Consider the following 23,882-nt stretch of genomic DNA (forward strand, 5'->3'; position numbering starts at 1 on the left):
CAACCCTATTATCTGGTTTTGGAATTCAGCGTACGTGCTGATGTACCATACCAGTACTGCCCGATATATAGTTAAGTACATGTCAAAAGAGCCTTTACTAAAAATATATTTTCTAGGTGTACTTTTAAAATGCTTTTTAAAAATCCTGGTGCCATTGATATTTATATACCCCTGATTGTGTGTTACACTTTACAGACACATGGTGTGAAAACAATAAAATCTCATACTTGTACTGCAGTTTTCATCCATAGATCTCAAAACATTTTACAAATGTTGGTAAATTTCACTATCCCTGTTTTGCTGATGAAGAAACTGAACTCTAGAGAGGGGAAGTGACTTGGGCAAAGGCATAACACAGACCGGTGTCAAAGCTGAGAACAAAACCCAGATCTCCTGAGTCCCCATTAAGAGACTCATATTTACCTATTTCTGGGGCCACAGGAGAATTGCACTCATATTTTTTATAAAATAGAAGGCACGTGTAATGGAAACAAACTTCCAGCAAGAGTATCTCCTCAACATCTACAGTCAAACCAGGGAAGACAGATAGTGCTATGCTGTGCATAGTAAATCAAGGATCTGTTCCTGTGATTTTCCATTAGCCCTTGCGAGCAAAGGATAATCAATGAAACTTTCTAATGACTCAATTCTTATTTATGTTTAGTTTTCAGGACTCTATCTGCTGTCATTCTTCACTATCCTCGTTGGGCTGGTGCTGTACTCCTCCACATCCACATATGTAGCCCAGGATCCACGGGTGTACAAGCAGTTTCGAAACCCTTCAGGACCTGTTGTAGACTTACCAGCATCCGGACAGCTGGAACCTTCAGTAACATATACCAGTCTAGGCCAAGAGACAGAAGAAGAGCCTCATGTCAGAGTTGCCTAAACTCAGGCATTTGTCTGCCACTGATGATTCAGTGGAGTTCGTATATCCATGATCCCTGTATTGTACATAGAGAAAGGTATTTACTGGGTACGATTACACAGGTGGGCTTCAAGGCAGCAAATAGGGAAAGTACAAACTAATTGTCACTGGGTATACATTGCAAAGAGATGCAGTTCTTTATTTAGGGTATTAGCAATATGCTGGCCACAACAGAATGCTCTGTGTGAATCGCTAACTATCCAACTACCTATGAAGATGTTCAAAATGCAAGCTGAAATTACATAGAAATCAAAAGGGTATTTTTGCACCTATTGTGTGATGCTTTGCCAAGGCCACACAGAGGTGAGGAAAAGCCACTTTTTTACAGCAAGTCCACTTGTACAGTCACTGTTACTTTCTCTCTTTTTCAGATGTGTTTGTTTTGCGCAAATAGGTGCAAATACTCCTTGTAACTACACCCTGATGCATTTTTGGTAGCACCTGGATCTGCTGGGAGAAAGGATTAATGAGTCAGCTGTACTATCTATCTGGTAGCCCACTTTAAATGTAATCTCTGCTGTGAGTGCAGGGGAGGGACAACTAACAATATCAGTCTCTATTCTAGGAATAGGTGTAAAATGAGCATTTAGCCTTTCTATATTTACAGAAGTGAATTACTCAAGCATTGACCTTTTATTGTTTCATGAAGGATTTCCTAGTGGCTGAGCTTCTGTATCAGGTGATAGGGGAATTGTATTTCCGGAGCTGTGTATAACCTGCAGAAACAAAGCAGAATACATTTCGTACTTTTAAAATTAAATCTGTAACAAATTTGCATTTTCTATTTTTCCTACATATTGTAGCTCTCATTAGTACGTTGATACGTCAGTCAGATCAAGGTACTTATTTTCAATACTCAGTGCACAATCAGGAACCTTCTACTTTTCCAGTTCTCTCAGTCCTGTGATATAGGAGGCTTTGGGTTCCTTTTCCTAACCATACTAATCTGGAAATACGTCAGTTTTTCATCAGAACCTTCTTGTGGCACAATCATAAATATTAGTATGATAATGTAGTGAATTCATGAATATTATGAATAAAGCTAACCCGTCTGCTGGTGTTATTGCAGCAGCATGATGGTATTCATGCCTGAGAGGCATAGCCAATTATTTTTCATTATCTACCAAAGTAGAATTTAGCAGTTTTCTGATATCCACCAGGGAATGTGACAGTCCCTCTGAAAGAAGGCTGTGTTTTATGACTTTATTTCTTCTGCAGGAAACTCATCAGAAATGTGGAGTGTTTAAAACACTTCTATTGAATCTGAAGCAGAACCTTGCAAATCTGAAAGACAAAAGTCATTGCTTCATATAGTCTCAGTCCATTTTTCTCTTTAAATTAAAGAAAGAAAGGACAGTTTGTGTCTAAAGGACAGGATAGAGATTCAAGAGAGCTCAGTTTTATTCACAGATCTGCCACAGATCTTTTATGTGATCTTCGACGTGTGGCTTGGTTTCCAATCTGTATATAGAGGGATAGTAATTCTTTACCTCCCTCCCAGGAGTATTACAGGGCTGAACTTTTTTAAAGATCTTCAGAAAGAAGGAGCCAAGGAAGCAGGATGTATTATTATAATAGCTTTTATATAATCATTGTATTGGAAAACAGGGTTTGCAGCCAAGTTGTGGTAAATTGCTGCATTTTCTGCTGGTGGGCATATGAAATATATTTTAGTTGAATGACATTATTCTGAAGAAATCAGTTTCAAATGAAAATGTAGGGCTTCATGTAAAACAAAAAATTCACCTATTTCTATGAGAAAAAGAAACTGCCCACTCCTGAGATTGGAAAAGGCCATGCAAATCAACTAAGCAGGATGGATTTCTGGTGAAAAACTATTGTCTTTTATATTCCTGTTCTGCAAAGCAACACAAATTACTTTTCTGAAGAAGCAAGGGCACCATTTTGACTGCGTTGAGGGCGGGGGCAGTAGCTGTTCACTTCGGGAGAAGGCTGTCTTTTCATCCTCTTCCCTGGAGACTAAGGGAGTGAGGGGAAAGTGCGTGCATTCCGTCCCTGCCTCTCAGACCTGGCTGGTGAAGAGAGCTCACCAGCCAGGTATGAGAGGAATGCATGAAATGTAAGCACTTTCCCCTGACTCCCTTAGCATCCAGGGAACGGGATAAAAAGCTAGCCTCATCCAGAGCACATGGCTGCTGCCCCCATACGTGCTTGAAATGGTGCCCTTGTGAAGAAGCCTGAGGGAAGTTTGCATACAAAATTTAAAATGGTGACATGCCAACATGCTAGGGAATTACTGAATATTCGTTTAATATCATTCTTCCTCCTAATGAGGAAGAGAGTCACAGTCTGTCTCATCATGCTGCCTGTTATGATTCCACTGCAGTTGAAAAAGAAGGGATTGTCATATTGTCAATCCTTCCACGTGTTCAGATATCATGAGATTTATAAAATAATAAGTTTTGGGTTATTTTTATTTTACTTCTGGTTTTGGAACTTTTAGTGTTCATGTTTTCCAGCTTTTCCCTGCAGCCATAAGGACTGGAAGCTCTTTTTTAAAAATAAAAGTTGAAGCTTTCATCAGGATCTGGGGCTGTAAGACAAACTGCAAATATTGTGAGATTCACACCCTAAAATTACAAGAGTTGGCAACTTTGTTCACATTCATCCCTGTGTATTGGACCCTTTCATTGCCAGTTAAGATCAAAATAGACTTTAAAGCAGCTCTTAGGTGACCAGTCAGGTCAGCCTTGTGCAAAGAGCCAGCACAAGACTAAGAAACCACTGAAGTTCTCAAACCAAGGCTTAACTGGTGCATAGACTTTGTGTAGTCATTGTACAGTTCAAGCCGCCGTACGTTCTCATTACAACTGCCACTGTTCTCTCAGGTACTGCAAAGAGCATTGGTGGGCACCTGTCATCTCCTGGTCTTTTTGCTACCTTTTATACCAATTAAATACCTTTCTCTGAGCATTGTTCCCATGTTAGTCTTGAGACCTTTGGAGACTGGGAGCGTGTGTGTGCATGTTTGTTTCAAGTTTATGTTTCTTCATTTTGCATAATTGTTTTGGTTTATTTCACTCTTAGTATTTATTTTCTAAGCCAAATGTTTGTAGTCTTTTTCTCGCTTTTCTCTCATTTTTATTACAATAATTTGTAGATGTTTATAAAAGTCTTACTAGGAAGAACTGGATTGAAGGCATATCCAGGTCAGCTCACTGACCCGGGAGTTTATACAAATAAGGGTTTGCAATCAACTGATGGCTAACAGGTGCCATCCGAAACAATTGTAATAGGATATCTCAAATGACTTAATTGTATGGAAATAAATTGTGACTGTTCATATATGCACTGTGCACTCAACAACCATCCCATATGTTCTTCCACATGAAGAGGTTCATGTCACTGGGATAACGTAGTATGGTGTTGTTTTTTTATTTTTATTTTTATTTTGTTTTGTCTCCAGCTAAAAAGAATGTGTTGAATTGTTCCAATTTGCCAGTAATGGATGGACCTCAAAGGAAAATAGTAGTATAGCTTTACAAATACACTGTTAAATGACAGCTGAGGTCCAGCAGGGAAAACTATTATTTCTAGATTTTTAATTTCCTGTAATTTCAGACCTCAGTGGACACCATCAGATTCAGCTATCCATCTGGCAGCTAACTCTACTGGTTGAATTAGGACTTCACCAGCTCTTTTCCTTGAACAAACTGAAGTTCTACTACCCATTGGCAGAGAGTGGGCAAGGCTGATGTAATTTTCTGCTAGTGGATGGAGACCTGCAGTGGGAGACAGAACTTGTTTTTTTTCCGGCTATAAACTTTTTAAATACACAATGACAGACAAAGCAATTGAAAATTTTGCACCACTGTGTCATATAAAAAAGTTTCAATGTATAGTTTAGATATTGCTAACATGTGCTATTAACATTTTGCCAAGCGTGTAGTATTGTTTTCTTTCCCTTTTAAAAAATTAGTATTCTCAAGCTAGCAACAAATATAAATTTTACCCTATGGGTAGGATTTTATTGTTAAATGTCATAATGAGGCACACTAATCTTGGCACTGCAAATGGAAATATGAATCAAAACCAAACAAAAACACCGCAACCCCAAACCCTGCACCAATAAATTGAACAACCCTTTCTCTGTTTTGATATTTGCATGCTCCTATATGGACTGGCCGTGGCCATGTAATGCCTGTATAATGTTTTCAAATAAAAAATAAATGCTTTATGGAAGCAGGGTTATTTTTTTTTTTTTTTTTGCCTGGTTCCTTGCCTGTGAAATAGCCTGACATGACTTTCTGGAAACATGAATATTTAGCAAGGGGCCTTCTAAAATTATAATCCCTGGATTATTTTCATATGTGGGTAGCATATTTTTGCTACACAGCCATGTTTACACAAGCCTGACTTTAGCCATCTTCATGTTATCACTTATACTATCTAGAATTCATTAGGAGCAGTATCTCCCTGTATCAGGGACACCTGTGGCTTCTGTTGCCAGGCATCTGGAGACATCTCTCCTGGTTTCCTTCCTTGGTACTCTCCTTCTGCTTGCTACATTCACTGCCCCCCAGCCTCCCACACTGCAGCAATGTTCTGTGAAGGCTCCCAAGATGGGAGAAAGGAAAGAAGAGGAAGGAAATTAGACATCAGAGGGAAAAGAAATTGGGTTGGGGAGGAATCTTGAGACAGAAGGGGGAATAAGGCTCTATAAAGTCTTCAAAGTAGACTGGGAAGAAGGGAGAGAAGAAAAAGCATTCAGTGGAGTGCATGTATTAACACTCAAGGCTACTTCTCAGAATGTGTATCTGCCCAGTTTTATTTGCATGGCGTTCTTGTAGTAAAATCCACCCACCAGATTTTCCACATCCCCTGCCCTCCCCTCCTCCCCACCCCCGTGCGGGCAATGCAAAGGGCTGGAAATTGGTGTGCTGATGCCATTTCACACCCACTTTCCACATCAACCCAATTGCAGAGGCATGGAGTTCCACAGAACAGAAAGCTAGAGATTCTGGGCTAATGCATGCTTCTATAGCTCATTCTTCAGTGACAGACTAGCAAGTGTAGATTGCGCATGGTAGTGTGTCTTTAAGCAATGGATAAACATGTGTGGCTTGATTGTGCTAACAATTTCTTTATATTTTCCCCCAGTGTTGTGCATCCCTGCATCTACCACCATCCCTGTACATTCTAGCTGGAACTTGACCTCTGCCGATATGAATCCTAATAATAGTAATTGCTTGGAATTACTCTGCAAATAATTGTTTACTTGGAAGTATTTTCACGTGAATAATATTGTATTGCACATGCTTCAGTATTACAAGAACATTGTTAAGCAACTTTATTTTAAAATGTAGCCAAAACATAATGACAAGAAACATTTACATTAGCATCACTTTTCTCAGTGGACACAGGTATTTGGTTTTTTTGTTTTGTTTTGTTTTGTTTTTATTTAAACAGCACCCTGCAGTGGCAGAAATCCAAAGTTAACTGCTTTACAGAAAGGTACCAATGCATGAGAATCAGGAAGTGATGTTATCTGCAAATAGAAAGGCCAACTAAGTGAATCAACCTAATTTCACTGCTTAAAGCTTAAAGCCACGCAAAAAAGTAACCAAAGGGCTTGATTCTGCTCTGTATTGTGTAGCTACAGGAAACCCCGACATGCGACTGCCCAAGTTCCGACCCCCTGCACTTACAAGCATTTCTGTAACTGCGGAAGGGGCTGAAAACCCCCGACTTACGTCTTCAGCCCGCATTTACGACGGCGCATGGTGCCTATCATAAATGAAGATTCAAGTTATGACGCCCCTGATTTGCGATGCTTCCCCAGGAACCAATCACGTCGCAAGTCGGGGAGTTGCCTGTATTTATAATTGGGTAATAAATGCAAAATGGGTACAAAGTCCTAATAAGGCAGAATGGCCACATTTTACACCCACTTTAAATTAATTTTGCACAGTTATAAAGTGTTTGTGTAAGGTCCAAATTCTTTGGTCTAAACAACCTGTGCTTGGCACAAAATCAGTCTGGGGAGCTGAGATCAGGCAGAGGTGACTTTATGATGCCTTTGTACCCCCTGGATTCTGGAGCTGTCTGGAGACAAGTACAATTGCCATCATATGACACAACAGCCTAAAAGTGTTTTTAACTTATGTCTGTCTGTGCATAGCCCCCAAGAGCTCTTTCCAGCACCGTGTGATAGTTAATGTGTAAAGCCATTCTAGCCATGCCCTCTTCCTCTGGGAACATCCTCTGGGCCAGCAGGTATGAGGGGGTAGCATTGATTCTATGGCTATTCTATACTACCTGGAGATTCCCCTCACATCATGGGGCAAGTGGTCAGAACAGTGCCAAAATATGGACCAAATTGAAAGAAGTAAAGAATCAGGACCAGTGAGTAGAAAGTTAATCTCCATTTTTAAAGTATGTTCAGTTTCAATAGTCTAAGGCAGTGCTATCATTTTCTTTGAAATACTTCATTTACTGTTTTTTCTCATCTTGACAGTATTCCTCTAAGGGCACGTCTATGCAGCTGGGCTAAAGCCGAAATAAGCTATGCAACTTGAGCTACGTCAATTGTGTAGCTGAAGTCGAAATAGCTTATTTAGGCTTTTGGTGCTGTCTACACAACAGGAAGTCTGAGGAAGAGCACTCTTCTCTGACTTCCCTTACACCTCATAAAGTGAGCATTACAGGAGTCAGAGTAAGAAGTCCTTCAGCTCAACGTTATGTTGAAATAACTATTTGTAGTGTAGTCACGGACTATGTTATTTGAGAATAACGTTAGTTATTCCAAAATAACACTGCTGGGTAGACGTACCCTACATGAAAAAAACAAAAAAACCTGTGGCATTACTCTGACCTTTCCCTAGCGGAAATGAGTCCAGAATCTGGCACTCTGGATACAGGATAACATTTTTTAGGTTAAAAAACTGTGCATGTCATTTTATTAGATAGTATCTTTTAAGATTTCACTTCACAACCTTGAGTTATAGTCAATAGTTTAATAGCTGTGGCTACTGATTATGGGCAGTGTCCCTTAAGCACTTGTCTAGTGCTACCAGCCTCAATTAATACTTTACTGTCAAATACATTTGTACAAAACATTGCTTTTTATTCCCCCACATTCTTGGTCATAGCAGGTACATGGCATTTTACTCATTCATTTGAAGGACATATACACTAGTCAGGGACAAAGCACTGGATTTTCCCTGGGTAATACACTGACTTCTACTGAAGTCCTTGCCAAACTAGAGGGGAGTTATGGACATCTACTTTAGTCTACAAGATCACTGAGCACTAAAATGATAAGTAATTTAATTACCATGTGTCAGTGTCAGGACATAGGGTGAACAGGTCTAGGGGCTGGAGACAGAGTTATAGTCAGGAGTCATAGCAAAGGTCAGAGCCAGACTCAGGGACCAGAGACAAGGATGAAGAGCATGTCAGGGTTTGCACACCAGAGAAGAAGATAGGGTTCAGTGTAGCAACCCAGTGAAATCCAATTGGGTAGATTGTCTTGGGGTTTAAATAGGAAGTCCTGATCAGTCAGAGTGCATGGTGTTCCTCCAGTCAAGCCTAGGGAAGCCATTCCAGATGTAACTTCAGGGACGGTCTCTTGTTTGGTTGATTAGTAATAAGATGCTGGATGTGAACAAGGAAGCTAAAACAGGTGAGTGGGAACCCTGTGAACTCAACTTTAAGTTCTATGGGATCATGATTATGTTAGAGACATTTTAAATTCAGAATAATTAACCTAATAATAGGTGGAGTTGGATATCATAAATGGAGAATGACTGGAAATCTATGGCAGTGGATCAAAATCATGCTGGACTGAACATACTTAACTCAACTAGTTGTTTCCTCAGATACCATCAACTTTCACAGAAGGTTGGCTTCTTGCCAGGTTCACAGCAAAGTAGCAATCAAAATTTGCATACTCTTAAATGACTATTTTTCTAAATGAAATTCCTGAGGGAGAAGAGAAAATGGACTAATCACAAGAATAATCAAAGCCATCTCATTACATGGCTCCCCATGAGCTTTTGTTTGAATTCTCTAATGTAGTTTTTAGAATTAAGTAGATTTTAGAAGCTAAATAGGTTGGTCACACATACATGCAACTGGTTAGATGGATTTCATAACTCTTTCATGTCCCCAAGACTACTTCTCTTTTCTTTTTAATTAAAATTAACAGGAGCCTTACAAAACAGATGACAACTTTATTCAGTTAAGCCTCTTAAAATTCAGATTTGCCACACTTCACTGTGCATTTAGGACTCAATTAACGATCAAGCTGATGAGGTGCCTTGAAAGAGCAACGCTTCTTGCTTCCACAAAGTGACCTTGAGACATTGGCAGAGTATATTCCAACTTAGGGGCTCACGCTTATGATGAGTCAACAGGAAAGGGATTGGACTGGTCACTCCAGCTGAAAAAGGTGCACACAGAGGCTATGTCTACACTCTCAGCTTCTTGTGCGAGAAATATGCAAATGAGGCTAAGAGTGGAATATCATTTGCATACCTAATAAGCTATCATTTTTGCAGAAGAGGCTCTTGCGCCAGAAGGAGCTATCTACACTGCCCCTTCTTGCGCAAGAAAAACCCTCTTGTGTAATGCCGTTATTCCTGAAAATAATTGGCATAGAGGCATTGCGCAAGAGAGTTTTTTCTTGCGCAAGAAGGGGCAGTGTGGACAGCTCCTTCTGGCGCAAGAGCCTCTTCTGCAAAAATAGCAGCTTATTAGGTATGCAAATGAGTCTCGGAGATATTCCATGCTGAGCCTCATTTGCATATTTCTCGCGCAAGAAGCCGCAAGTGTAGACATAGCCAAAAACTCTCAGTGAATAACCTCTCTCTCTAGCTTTATTCTTGAGCTTTAGGTTGCATGTAACAAAAGGAAATATTGCTTTATATTAAGCAGAAGAAAACAACAGGCTACAATCTAGCCCTTTAACAAGTGGATTTCTGGCACTTCACTTCTTTGACTATCAGCTGCTGTTTTAGATTTTTCTGGTTTTCTTTCTTAATACCTACATTCCTTTCATCTACTCAATGACACTGGCCTTGTCACTGATGACATCACACCACCCACTGCATCTTTTGAATCTCTAAACTGGCTTCCTCTGCTTCACCTCCCCAAGTGCAAACCTCTTGCTTTCACTTTAAGGCTGTTGATAATGCTGCCACTTTACTAATGTGGCCTGTCTCATCCACTTACTTAAAACTTCTCATGCAAATGGTTTTAGTCTGGTGTATGTTTTACAGCACCCAGAAGAATATACCCCCAGTCCTGACATGCCAGTTTTGGGAATTACAATACTGTGCTTGTGTACCCTGGATAGGAGGGCAGGTTGGTCATAAAAGGGGGCCTTTCAGCTATTACCAGGTTCAGAAGTAGGGCAATCAGAATTTGTTGCACTGTGGGCTGCTGCAGGACAGGGCTGCAAAGAGGAGTTTGAGACACTAATACAGGTGTGTAGCCCCAAACCCAGTCTGCTGCAACAGCAGCCATGGGAACTACAGTTTGGGGACTACAAATGGAGGCATGCTGGAGAACTTCCTGGTTCCTGCCCAGAAGTCCCCCCAACCCCTCTCAGCAGGAAGTTTGGGCTGTGGCTGAGCTGAAGCTGGGAGCAGGAGGCAGAGAGAGGAGGCTGTAACCTTGTTCTGTGTTTCTTTACAGGTAGGACTTACAGAGCGCTGGGGGAGGGGTGTCAATGGCCCCACAGGGAATGCTGCCTTCTTCATTTGGGGGTTTCCTTATGGTGGGAGGGAGCTGAGGGGTGGTGGTGAGGGAGGGGCTCGTGTTATACAAAGTTCCCCCTGCCCACAAGGCAGCCTGGCCCTATCTTGAACCACCAGGACAGGACAGAAGAGGGGGGCTACAGAGGCCCAATGATAAGGCAGATAGAAAAGGGGCATTTCTCCCTCCCCCACTCCCAAGTTTCAGCCTTTGTGGGGACAGCTGTGTCTTTCCCTCTTCCTGCTGGATTTGGCCAAATAAGGAGGGGAGGGACAGACCAGGAGGAACCCCCAAATAGATATTAAACTGGGGCTGCTGCGTTGGGAGGGGAGTGTTTAGGAAACTGCCCACACTCCAGGCCAGCCGACCAGACGCCTCAGTGGGACCTGCAAGAAGCTGCAGAGAGAGTCTCTCCCCAGCTGGCCTGGGTGTGTCTCTGTTTTGCCAGGGCCTCTCCCCTCCTGGCTCACAGGGCTTGAGAGCAGGTGAGGCAGGAGATAAAACCACTGGCTACCCACGCAGCAGCAGCAGCTTCTTCCCCCTTGCCCTTGGGGAATTGCTCCGTGGGAGGGGGATAAAAGCCTTGTGGGCCACAGAGGAAGCCTTGGGGGAGAAGGCATGGGGGCAAAAGGGGAGAGGAGAGACTTGGGGTGGGGGAAGGACAGATTTGTGTGGCCTCTGGGGGAAACAGGCCATTGTTGAGGAGGAGAAGCTTATGAGAGGGCAAGGGGAACCTTTTAGACACATGCAAAGGAGAACTGGGGCATGCAGGTGCTTTGCCAAGGGAGCAACAACATAGTATGTGCATTATTATTTCCTAGAAGCTGTCTCTTTGCTTACATAAGTATGTATTAAACACATGAGTTTTCAGCCCAAAAGAGTGATTAATAAAAATAATTAATAAAATAAGTTAAACCCCCAAACACTCCCCATTTTGAGTCTTATGCTGAATCCTTTCCCACCAATTTAAACCTTTGATTCTTAGGAGATACCAGGGGATATAATCTGTAGGGCAGCCCTGAAGAAATTATGTTGACAGTGAATGAGAGAGGCACCCCAGGTTCCTGCTTAGAGGGGAAGAGCGAACAGCTTTGTGTTGGTGTTCATGTCATTATATTGCTGCTGGCTTATTGACTTTTCTTTCTAAAATCATCTGATGAGAAATGAGTGTTTGGGATTTTATGATTGGGTTGGAAAGCGATTTGCAAATGGCAGTTGATTCCAGTGTAGAGTTCCAGATAGTACAGGCAGGGTTACTTTTGTTACCAGCATTTTTTTGTTTGAAAATGTTTTACTATATTTGAAAATGTGTGAAACTGGACTTGGTCATGTCAAAATTTTCTGGAAGTGGTAATTCTCCATCTCTGTGTTTAGCATTCTCTTTCTGACTTGATTTTTATTGAGCTGGTAATAGGCCAAAAGGAAGGGATGAGGAAGGTAAAGGCTCAAAGTAGTAGTTTTTTGCAGGGGGAAAGTAGAGGAAAGTTCCATCTCTGTATCTATGTGATTCACACTACATTGATTCAGTTGATTTTTCTCCCCCTGCTTCTGATGGCTCTACATATGGGATATGTTTTGTGAAAATAAAGCTTGCATTGCCATACACAATGAATGTACAATAAAGGAAGGATTGTGACTATTCATATAAAAAGTTTCTGTTCACATTTATACTCTGCACAATATGTACCTATGAGCAACAGTCATCAAAATCAGAGTACTTAGTCTTTTTATAAATGTAAAGGTGTAGCATAAAGAAAAAAAGAACCAGATAATCACATAACCACATACACTACAGAAATATAATACTTCAGCATAGAAATCTTTCTCAGCTAAATTATGAGCAGTCATCATTTCTATCGTGAGCAACAGGGCAGTTTTCTTTGGCAGTGTCTACTTTTAAGACCAACGCATACAACACAAAAAACGCACATTTTTGTAATTCTTCTCATGATGAAAGGAAGCTGTAGTAATACTTTCACTACTTGGCATTGTGTGTTCAAAGGATGAATGAATTTGCAATCATGGGTGACTCTTGGCCAGTTCAAAGACTATGGTGGAGACTTTAATTCCTAGCCCATCTCTCTCCCCACAGCTTAGCTCCCTGCGCAAAGATACTTAGGCCTTGTGTGCAGAAAGCTGATTTCCAGTAGGGATGTTAAATTGTGTTTAATCAACTAATTGACTAGTCAATGGAATTTCCATCAATTTGTCAATAAGTGGGGGAAACTGCAGAGCTGCAGCGGGGTTAGCTCCTGCCCCAGGAGCTAACAGCGGGGTTAGTATCTTTGCTGTGGCTCTGCCTTTTAAATGTATTAAAATTTTACCCTACTGGCTCTTAATGTATTTAAAAAGCAGAAGCGCAGCAGGGGGACCAGGCACAGGCCGGGAATCAGCTGTCTGACCTCGCGCCTGGTCCACCACTATGCCTCTGCTTCCCCTGCCCACCATGGAGACAGTTCCCCCCTCCCCAGCACTGGCTTTTAAGCTGGCTCCCCCAGCACCTGCTCCCCCCTCCACCTCTGATAGAGGCAGCAAGGGGGGCGACTAGTCAAGTCACTAGTAAGCGACTAGTCGAGTCACAACTTGACTATCCGATAAGCTTATACTTATTGGATAGTCGACTAGTTGCTACTACATCCCTAATTTCCAGGGATATATTTTAAAAGAGTTTAAATATATATTAAAGGAGTTTGTCTACCAAAACATTTAGTTGATGGTCTAAGAGAAACTTTGTAGGATTTAGGGGTCCAAAGTGCCTAACTGAGTTTTGAAAATGAGACTTGAGCTCCTAAGCCACATTTGAAAAATTGACTTTATCACAAGCATTTAAACAGAAGAAGGCACCACTCCTAGGTAATTTGGATTCTTGGCAATTCCTTTAAACTTGTAGGCTCTCTCCCAGCAATATAAAAGCACATGTCTTATAATCACATTAGACCTGTCATTCACTCACTGCATTTTGCGAATGATGCCTACACCAGACACACTCAGTCTTTGCTTTTTCCTCTGAGATAGCTAGTTAGTGTCAATAGTTCTGCTTCTGGGGAAAGAGGAGTGATTTTTGGGCCAGTCCTTCCCCAGCTTTCAGTTGCTATCAATGCAAGTTATATACAAATCTTCCAAATTATTTGTTTGTTTTAGTGGGATATATCTGATACACAGCAACATCTAAAAGCCCTTAAAGAAATGCAATTTAATGGTGAGAGCATTTGAGATGCATGAGTTTTTTTGACCCACTTTGTGTAGTCTTGCTATTAATTTTTAAACACACTTATGAATACTGTGTGCAGTTCTGGCCCCTCATCTCAAAAATAGGCGTTAGAATTGGAAAAGGCGACACAAATTATTAGACATGTGGAACAGCTTCCGTATAAGGATAGACTAGGACAGCTCAATTGAGAAAAGAGATGATGGGGGAGTAGGGATATGATAAGAGGTCTATAAAATTATGGCCGTTCTGGAAGAAATAAGAAAACCCTATTTACCCCTTCACATTAAGGATGTTAACTAACGAGTAACTTATTAGTTGAGTCAATGGAACTTCCATCGACTAGTCGATAGGCACTTCTGCATTCCTCCTTTGAAATGTACAAGAGCCCTCATTTCAAAGGAGGAATGCAGAACTCCGTGTACAGCCCGGGGCCAGCAGGAAGTCACGCTGACTCTGCCCCATGAGAGCACTTACCCTTTGAAATGAACAAGTCCCCTGGAGGCTCTTGTGCATTTCAAAGTGGAAGCACCCACTTACAGCCTGGAGTCAGCAGGGAACTCCTCAGCTGACCCCAGGCTCTGTGTCCTTTGAAATGCCGTGCTGGAGCCTGGGATCAGCTTGGGAGTCCCCAGCTGATTCCGGGTTCTGTGGAAATGCTGTGCGGAGCCATTTTGAAACACTGCCATGACATTTCAGAGGGGCAGCACTGCATGGAGCCCGGGGTCAGCTGTGCAGTGCTTCTGCTTTGAAATACTCTCTTTTCCCCACCCCCCAGACCCTTTGCCTCCTCTATTTGATAGAGGCAGCAAGGCGAGGGTGGGAGGGAAATCAACTTGTCGACTATTCGATAAGCATTTGTTTCTTGGCTAGTCGACTAGTCCTTAACATCCTTACTTCATACAACACAAAAATGAGGGGACTCACTGATATTAAAAGGCAGCAAGTTTAAAACAGACATAAGGAATTACTTCTTCATGTAACACACAATCAGTCTGTGGAACTCAGTGCTGGGGAATGTTGTGCTTGTAGAAAGCATATCTGGGTTCAAAAAAGAGTTACATAAGCAATCACAGCTTAGCCTCTGGGCCCACGAGCCCTGATGTGTTCCATCCACCCACCTCTTGCTTCTGGGGAGTGGAGTTGGGGCATGGAGGTTTGTCCTGCTCCATCTGCTCAGTGCTCCTTCAGGCAGAAAGGGTTGGGAGCCCCTCTCTTGGTCTGGTTCAGCCCCTCCATTCACTCTTGCCTTGGGCCCCAAAAACTCTTAATCTGCCTGTGGAGATAAATTCTTGGAGCCTAGGTCTATCAATAGCTATTAGCCAAGATGATTAAGAGCATATCCCCATGGTCTGGGTATCTCTAAACTCCAGAGCTACGTCTACACTGGCCCCTTTTTCGAAAGGGGCATGCTAATTTTAAACTTCGGAATAGGGAAATCTGCGGGGGATTTAAATATCCCCCGCGGGATTTAAAGAAAGATGTCCGCCGCTTTTTTCCGGCTTGGGGAAAAGCCGGAAAAAAGCGTCTAGACTGGCCCGATCCTCCGGAATAAAGCCCTATTCCGGAGGATCTCTTATTCCTACTTCAAAGTGAAGGTTGCTTAAAAGCCAGTCCCCCCACCTCCCCCAGCACAGGCTCTGTCCCCCGTTCCCCCCCTGCCCATGCTGCTGCCTCTATATCAGTGGGCAGGGGAGGCTGCCATGAAGCAGCTTGTATTTGCAGGGGGTCTGAGATCCATGCAGATAGAGGCAGTAAGGGGGCCAGGCTTGCCGTGGACAGAGGCTGCTTTGTGACATACTCTCTCGCCCCTTCTCTCCCACAGCAGCCTCTGTCCATGGGGAGCTTGGACCCTCATGGACAGGGGTTGCTGCCAGTCTGCACTGCTGCCTCTGTATCAAAGGCAGCAGCGTGGGACGGAAGGCAGACAGTCTGCATAGGGAATTGGTTTTTCAGCTGGCTCCCCTTGCGGACCAGCTCCTACCTGGTACCCTGCACTAAGGATGTTAAGAGGCGGGTAACTGAGTAATCGTGTAGTTGATACAGTTCGTATTGACTACACAATTAGTCAATGAGGGAAGATGCTACCCTTGCTGCGGCTAAGCAGTTTAATGTTGTGGGCAACCCAGCTCCTACTAAGTTTATACTGCAGAGCCACAGCAGGGTTTGCACAGTCCCAGCTTGCGCCAGGTCCAGCAGCCCCCGATCAGGGAGGGACAGGGGTTTCTGGGATCCCCTGCGGATAGGGGCTGCTGTGGAGCAGCCTCTGTTCGCATTCAGCCCGGGCCACCAGCACAGGGGTGGGGGCAAGCGGCACCATAGAGATGGTGCTGGGGAAAACAGCTTTTAAGCTGGCTCCCCCCAACAGGGGCGGATATAGGGCAGGGCGAGCGTGGCGGCTGCCCTGGGCCCCACGCTTCAAGAAGCCCCGCGCATGTACCGTGTCAAAGGGGGGGCCCTGCAAAATCCTCATCTGCCCCTGCCCCCCAACACCAGCTCCTGTTTCCCTCTGTTATATCGGAGGCAAATTTCAGGGAGGGAGAATGTGAGTAATTGACTCAACTACCTGATAAGCCTAGGCCCATCAGGTAGTTGAGTCAATTGACTACTCTTTTACATTCCTACCTCATGCTGCTGCCTCTGATAGGAGACTCCTGGGGAGTGGGGTTGGGCGCACTGGCTAAGATTTCATGCACCTGCACAATTATTCATTTACCCAATGTCTAACATCCCTAGTGTTTAAGAGAACAAGATAAATTAGACCTGCTTGGCAATTGTCTATAGACCATGTCATAGTAGGATTCTGCTCTTGTCTCCCCAATTTCAAGGAAGCTGCTTCATGGCCTTTGTGTTTCCCTGATACATTCAAAATGAGCTACTTGCTCAAATAGCTTATTTTCTTGACAAAAGATTATGTTGCTTTGGGAACAAAGGGAAGATATTAAGAACACAAGTATCTGAAAACTGTGAAATTTACTTCCTAAAGACTTGAATCCAAAACTTTTGCTGTTGTAGAATTTTGTAATTTCCCTGTGGACACTATACTTAAGCATCTCTCAAATGCTCTCTGGCATGGAACATACAGGCAGTCCCCGGGTTACGTACAAGATAGGGACTGTAGGTTTGTTCTTAAGTTGAATTTGTATGTAAGTCGGAACTGGCGTCCAGATTCAGCCGCTGCTGAAACTGACCAGCGGCTGACTACAGGAAGCCCGAGGCAGAGTTGCTCTGCCCTGGGCTTCCTGGAATCAGCCGCTGATCAGTTTCAACAGCGACTGAATTTGGACGCCTGCAGCGCTCCAGCTGCTCTACCCCAGGTGTCGTCGGCGAGAAAAGCCTGGTCTTCTGGGGGGGGGGGGGGGGACGCACTAGCAGCAGACCAGGGAGATGGGGAGCACAGCCTCAGAGGACGCCGGCAGCTGGGCGTCCCGCCGCTCGCGTCCTCCGGGGTGAGAAAAGCCGACATAAGTCGGATCCGCGTAACTCGGGGACTGCCTGTATTCTGAAGTGTTAGGGATGTGAAGAAATGCTGCTCCTTATCCTACTCCATATTGGTTCCTCCTTAAAAGGCTTTTTCTTGGATGTGATGGTATATAGCACTGGAGAGACTAATTTCAGTCTTGTTGCTGCAGGTCAGAAAAAGATGTAATTAGACCCTCTGTCCCAGCAGCTAAGAGGTCCTGCTGCTAACTGCTATAGTGTTTTGTAGTGAGTGGCATGAAGTAGTCCTGTGAAGATGTTTTTAAGGCTTTCATTAGCACTGGAAAGATGGCCAGGTCACTTTGTCTTCCATTGTAAATGGAAAATTTTCTGTACATTTGTAACTCAAATATAATATGATTGGTTAATTTGGTTATCTTGCCTCTTTTATGCAGCAAGTTTCTTGACTAATCCCTAAATCAACTTACCCAGATGTGATCCTGAGGTACATAAACTATCTGTGTAGATTTTAACTGTTTTTGTGTCTGCATTTGTATGCCCACAGTCTTTATCTAAAATCAGGAAAGGGGATTTCCAGAAGATCAGAGCTTTTTAGTTAGAGCTGACGTCCATGAAACTCATTCTTTCCTTAAACCCATCTCTGGCTTCTCATTTGAGGGACACTAATTGCCTGAGCTAATCATCTATATCTAGGATTTTTCTTTGAAAATTAATGTACACCGGGTTAGAATGGAAAGGTTATCGCTGACTTTTTCTGGAAATAATGAGTTCTTTTGCTCTTTACCGTCACAATGGGTTGTACTTAGGAGCCTGTTGACAGTAAGTCCATAGATTTCTTTTTTGGGGGAGTAGGTATTAGAAGGAAGGACGGGACCCTGTATCAGTTTGCACCTTTTGAGGACAACTGCTCAAACTGGCATGAACAGGGGTTGTTCAGGCCCAGCTGGAGTCCTTCCCCTGCTCTAACCTGGTTAACTATAACCACCCACTAAGGGTGATGCTTACTAGTTAACCATTCACATCCTTAGTAGGAATGAAGTCCTCCCTACACATGGTGTGTATTAGATGAGTCACTTTCTTGTTTACCCCTTTTCATGTTTCTTCTCCCCCCCCCCCCAAATTTGTTTACCTTACAGAATTTTCAGACCATCTCACCCCATTAGGAATGGGGGATCCTTGTTCCCATCAGGAGCTATTGACCCGCAGAAAAAATCAGTTGGGGGCCACACATAGCCCTTCAGAGGAAAGGGCTAAAGGCATTTGCAGCTTCTTTTAGGGGTGCAGGACTGGGTTTGGGGTGCAGGTTCTTGGAAGGAGTTGAGGTATGGGACAGAGGTATGGGTGGAGGGCTGGAGTCTGCATCTGTCTCCTGTGGTCTACTGACAGCAATCCAGGAGATTTTAATAGACTATTTTAAGAAAATGACATTATCATGTTGGGGGTGGGGAGAGAATCTCTTAGATTAGCTTCAGTCAGAGTTGGCAACCCAAGGTCAAAGGTTGGGATATGGGTGGGATGCAGGACACGAGAGTGGGTTCTGACCTGAGGTGCGGGGTTGTGGTGTGGAAAGAGGTTCAGGATGAGGGCTCTGGCTTGTCACAGCTTATCTCAGATGGCTCCCAATCAGCGGCACAGTGGGACTAAGGCAAATTTTCTGCCCGCCCGCCCTGGCTCTGTGCTATTCCCGGAAGTGGCAGCCATGTCCAGTCTCTAGGTGGAGGGGCCGGGCAGCACTCATGGTATGTACTGTCCACACTTGCAGGCACCATTCCCACAGTGCCTATTGGCTGCGGTTCCTGGCCAATGGGAGTTGTGGAGCTGGTGCTGGAGGCAAGGGCAGCTTGCAGAGCTTCCCTGATTGCCCCTTCACCTAGAGAGCGGCGGTTCCCAACCACCTGTCCACAGACTAGTGGCAAGCCGCGAACCCCTGCCTGCCGGGCTCGTGGCACTCTGCTAGGCCACACGCCCAGCTGCTAATAAGCCTGCTAGGCAGTTCCTTTCCTGATAAAGTGCGTGCCTGCACATGCACTAAAAATTCTCCTCCTACCCTCCCACGGTGAATGGTGCTGCGGGCTTTCCTGTGTGCCGTGGCTGGAGCTGGGCACCTACTTGGGCAACCTCACCATGGGTCTGGTTCCAGCTTTGGTAGCAGCCACACGCCCGGCCAGCGGGGCTGCATGGCAGGAGGCTGCCCCGTGTCCTTTCAGTTGTGGGCGGTGTGTTCGGGACCAGTGAGCAAAGCCTTCGTGCCCATGAGCGTCTTTGCCTTTATCGAGGAGGATCAGGGTAGAGGCCCTGGGGAGCCGTGCTGGGTGTCTGCAATTTTTGCCCCTCCTCCGGCAGGGCCAGCTTCCCCCACGGAGTCTCCCTGCCTGCTCCAGCCTGCACCATGTGTTTGGCCACTTCCCAATGTCCTGAGGCGCTTCATCCAGCGGCACCAGTCTGAGTTGTGAGGGGGGGAGCCGGGCTCCCTGATTGAAACTGGCAGGTTTCAGGGGGGCTAGTACTGCCTGGCTGTCGGGTGGGTGCTGCGAGCCCTAAACGCGCACAGGCCGAGTGACCCTGCGCCTCTAGGTCCTGACTGTTAAGGGCCTGGGGAGGAACTCTCGACCCATCAGAACCATGCACCTGCCCCTGTCGCTCCTACTGCAGACAAAGCCGATCCTGTGCGTGTGTTGTGGGCTGGGCTGTCGCCAGGGCAGGGATGGGATCTCCTCCCTGCTAGGGAAGAGCGCTTTGCTGCGAGGCAGGAGGGCCGCTTGAGCCCGGCACGGCAGCCTTACAGCAGCTGCGACCCGGGCAGCAGCGCTCAGCTGGTGTCTGGGAGGCAGTGCAGGGCTAGGTGAGGGGGGCGTGGCTGGGGGGCTTTTGGGGTGGGGCTAATAGTAGGGGCGTTATGGATGCAGGGCTTGTACTGGGAGACTCTGGAGACGGCTAATATTGGGGGCTGACACTGGGGGGAGGCTCTGGAGGGTTGGCTGCAGTGGAGCTCTAGAATCGGGAGGCTGGGACTGGGGGATCTGGTGAGGGGGCTCCAAGGGGTGGGGAGCTAGCACTGGGGGGTTGTGTACAGGGGACTCTGGGGTCAGTGGCTGGTGGTGAAGGGTAGTGGAGGGGTGGGGGACTCCAGGGATTAGGGCTAATACTGGGGGACTCTGGAGGCCAGGGCGTTTGGTGGACTGGTAACATTTTAGTTGCATATTCATTATTTGTATAATGAATATGCACATGGGCAAATGTCAGTTTGCCAAAAGTTTGTGAATTGGGATTGCCAGCTCCTGGTACCAAAAAGGTTGGGAAACACTAACCTGGAGGACAGAGCACTGACACTTGCCACGGGCCAGATGAAGTGAAGCAGTAGGCTGTATATGGACGGCAGGCTCTCTACGCATGTACTCTGTGGCTGTGTCTACATTGGCACCCCTTTCCGGAAAATGGATGCTAATGTAGACTTCGGAATTGCAAATTCTGCGGGGGATTTAAATATCCCCCGCGGCATTTGCATTTACATGGCTGCCGCTTTTTTCCGGCTTGGGGATAAGCCGGAGAAAAGCGCCAGTCTAGACGCGATTCTCCGGAAAATAAGCCCTTTTCCGGAGGATTTCTTATTCCTACTTTGAAAGTAGGAATAAGAAATCCTCCGGAAAAGGGCTTATTTTCCGGAGAATCGCGTCTAGACTGGCGCTTTTCTCCGGCTTATCCCCAAGCCGGAAAAAAGCGGCAGCCATGTAAATGCAAATGCCGCGGGGGATATTTAAATCCCCCGCAGAATTTGCAATTCCGACTGGTCTAATCTGCATCCCTTTTCCGGAAAAGGGGTGCAGTGTAGACACAGCCAGGGGTTACATGATCACAGTGCATTGGAGCTGATTCCATTTGTTAGGTGAGTATAAAAAGTGCTTTTCATTAAATTACTGTGGCTCATTTTTTTTTTTTTTTCTTGTTGCAAGCTATCAGGTAAACCCCGTTTGGCATGTTATTTCAAGGAGGTGAACTGTTCACTGTCAGAAACAAAAACACAGATCACAGTTGTATTTTCAGAACCATTTTTGTTCTTTATAATGCCACCTACTGCATCTCTGTGTATTGTATTTATAATTGATGGGGAAACACTACCTGGGTTCTGAACTTATGCTTCTTTTAATAACCAAACAATAGAAGCCACACTCCTGATATAAAACACACATTCTAGACTGGTGTTCTCTCTGTGGCATTCCTGTTGTGCATTTTTGATAATTCACAGAACAGTCTTCATTTTTCCCCAGATACTTGTTTTTATTTTTATTTTATTAAAAAAAAACAAGCATTACTGCTTTGTAGCTTTTAAAGGGATAGATTAAAAGGCTGTCTAAAGGTCCTGTTTGCTGTGTTTCCAAGCTTTTTAGAAGTGGCTTTTCCTTCTTTTATCCCAAATAGGGATATTGGAAATCAGGTTTGGTTTGAGTTTTATGACCCAGTTTTTTATCTAGAGCTTGTCTCACACTAAAAAAATCAACTTATAAAACACAAGTCAGAATCCAGTAAAGTAGTAAGACCTGTGGGATTTTGTCCCTTTTATCACAAGTCTGATTAAACTTGCCCTTTTTCATTTTTCTCACATCAGATCAGCCTCCAGAGCCCTCTCCCCTCAACTCACCCCTTCTTATTGGCATGTAAGAACTTACCATAGCTCTGTGCTGCTCTTGCAGCCTTCACTGTTACCCCCATAAGACTGAGCTAATAATCCCCCCAACAGTCATGAAATTCATAGATTTCAAACCTCCCACACTTCAAGATGGGGGTTTAGCGAGGTATACACAAGGCCTTGCCACTCTGCACATTCATATCTCCTCAAAATTCATTTTTTTTTCCTGGCTGGCCAGTCCATGCTAATGCACTGGACGTAACTTGTTCCCTTGTACATTTATTTTTTTTAAATAAACGTAGACATGATTTGTCAGTACTGTTCCTTAAATGGTGGTTCTATATTATATTTCCACAATAATTCAAGTGTAAGATGAGCACATACGTGACAGGTGTTTGTCTTAGGGATGTAAGAGAGTAGTCGATTAGTTGACTACCTGCATTCTTTCTTTCTCCTCCTCCCCCCTTGCTGCTTCTATATCAGAGGCAGCAAGGTGGAAGAAGCAGGAACCGGTGCTGGGGGGGATCCGGTTTAAAGTCAGTTCCCCCCCTGCACTGTCTCCACTCTCTCCCCACCCGCTGCTTCTATCAGAGGCAGTGGGGGTGGGCAGGGAAGGCTGCTCTGCCAACAGCCCCTGGCTGCAGGGGTTCCAACTTCCTGCTGGGACCCTCCACGGTCAGAGGCTGCTGCCCATGAAGCAGCCCCTATCTGCAGGGACCCCAGCAGGAATCTGGCACCCCCCCGCGAACAGGGACTGCTATTGGCTGGGAAGGCAGCCACACTCAGTCCCAGCTTGTGCTGGGACCAAACCTCCCTGCAGCTCTGCAATTTAAAATGTAATACGAGCTGGGCAGCCTCCCCCTTTCCTCTGGCTCCTACTATGTTTTAAAATTGCAGAGCCACAGCAGGGTTTGGTCTCTGACCTGACCTAGCAAGAGTAGAGACTGAGCTGGACTGCCTGCCCTCCTGGTTTCTACTAAATTTAGGACCTGGATAGGCCAGTCTGGCTCAGTCCCTGCTTGTGCAGTGTCAGGAACCAAACTCTGCTGTGGCTCTGCAATTTAAAATGAAGTAGAAGGGGAGGGCAGGCTTCCTGGCTCCTACTGCCTTTTAAAATTGCAGAGCTACAGCAGGGTTTGGTCCCGGCAGGAGCCAGGACTGAGCGGGGCTGCCTTCCCGTATCGAGTAATTGAGTAGTTGATAGAATTTTTATCGACTACTTGAGTTACTAAAATAACGTAAATTTAACATCCCTAGTTTATCTAATCTGTTCTTAAGACCCTGCAGTGACAGAGATTCCACATTTATCTGTAGCTGGGTTTTTTTTTTGAATCTCTAGTCATATAATTACTTGGCCCAAAATACACTTAGCCTTTGTTCTTGTCATTTCCGCACAAAACATTGCCACTAGAGTCCAGCTCACATAGGGTGTGTCTACGTTACCACCCTAGTTCGAACTAGGGTGGTTAATGTAATCAACCGAAGTTGCAAATGAAGCCCAGTATTTAAATATCCCGGGCTTGATTTGCATCTTGCCGGGCGCCGCCATTTTTAAATTCCCGGTAGTTTGGACTCCGTGCCCGCGGCTACACACGGCACGGAGTAGGTAGTTCGAATTAGGCTTTCTAATTTGAACTACCATTACTCCTCGAATTAGAAAGTCTAATTCGAACTACCTAGTCTGTGCCGCGTGTAGCCGCAGGCACGGAGTCCGAACTAGCGGGGATTTAAAAATGGCGGCACCCGGCAAGATGCAAATGAAGCCCGGGATATTTAACCGGGCTTCATTTGCAACTTCGGTTGACTACATTAACCACCCTAGTTCGAACTAGGGTGGTAGTGTAGACATACCCATAATTCCATATTCAGTTATTGATCCGTCTCCTCTTTTCCATTTGGAAGAACCATATTTTTACACTGAAGATACGCTTGAAGATTAATAGAAACTATGTGTAAACTAC

General features: G+C 44.7%; 1 protein-coding gene and 1 long non-coding RNA gene across 4 annotated transcripts in view; both read left to right on the forward strand.

The window, feature by feature from the left end:
* The window catches only part of SLC35F1 (solute carrier family 35 member F1), a 363,009-nt gene extending 357,234 nt beyond the window's left edge, over nucleotides 1-5,775 (forward strand). The window contains exon 8 of one of the 2 annotated variants that reach the window (XM_025184648.2): nucleotides 665-5,774. In XM_025184648.2, coding sequence (XP_025040433.2) covers nucleotides 665-889 — 225 coding nt within the window. In that variant the 3' untranslated portion in view covers nucleotides 890-5,774. Of the gene's footprint in view, nucleotides 1-664 lie in introns of both variants that reach the window. The other variant, XM_075924049.1, reaches the window with a different exon arrangement.
* Nucleotides 5,776-9,712: 3,937 nt separating this feature from the next.
* LOC142827868 (uncharacterized) overlaps nucleotides 9,713-23,882 on the forward strand; it is a 51,277-nt gene continuing 37,107 nt past the window's right edge. The window contains exon 1 of one of the 2 annotated variants that reach the window (XR_012902651.1): nucleotides 9,713-10,588. This is a non-coding gene — a long non-coding RNA (uncharacterized LOC142827868). The remainder of the gene's footprint in view (nucleotides 10,589-23,882) is intronic. The other variant, XR_012902650.1, reaches the window with a different exon arrangement.

Source organism: Pelodiscus sinensis, chromosome 3 (assembly GCF_049634645.1).
Source record: "Pelodiscus sinensis isolate JC-2024 chromosome 3, ASM4963464v1, whole genome shotgun sequence".
Lineage (NCBI taxonomy): Eukaryota > Metazoa > Chordata > Testudines > Trionychidae > Pelodiscus > Pelodiscus sinensis.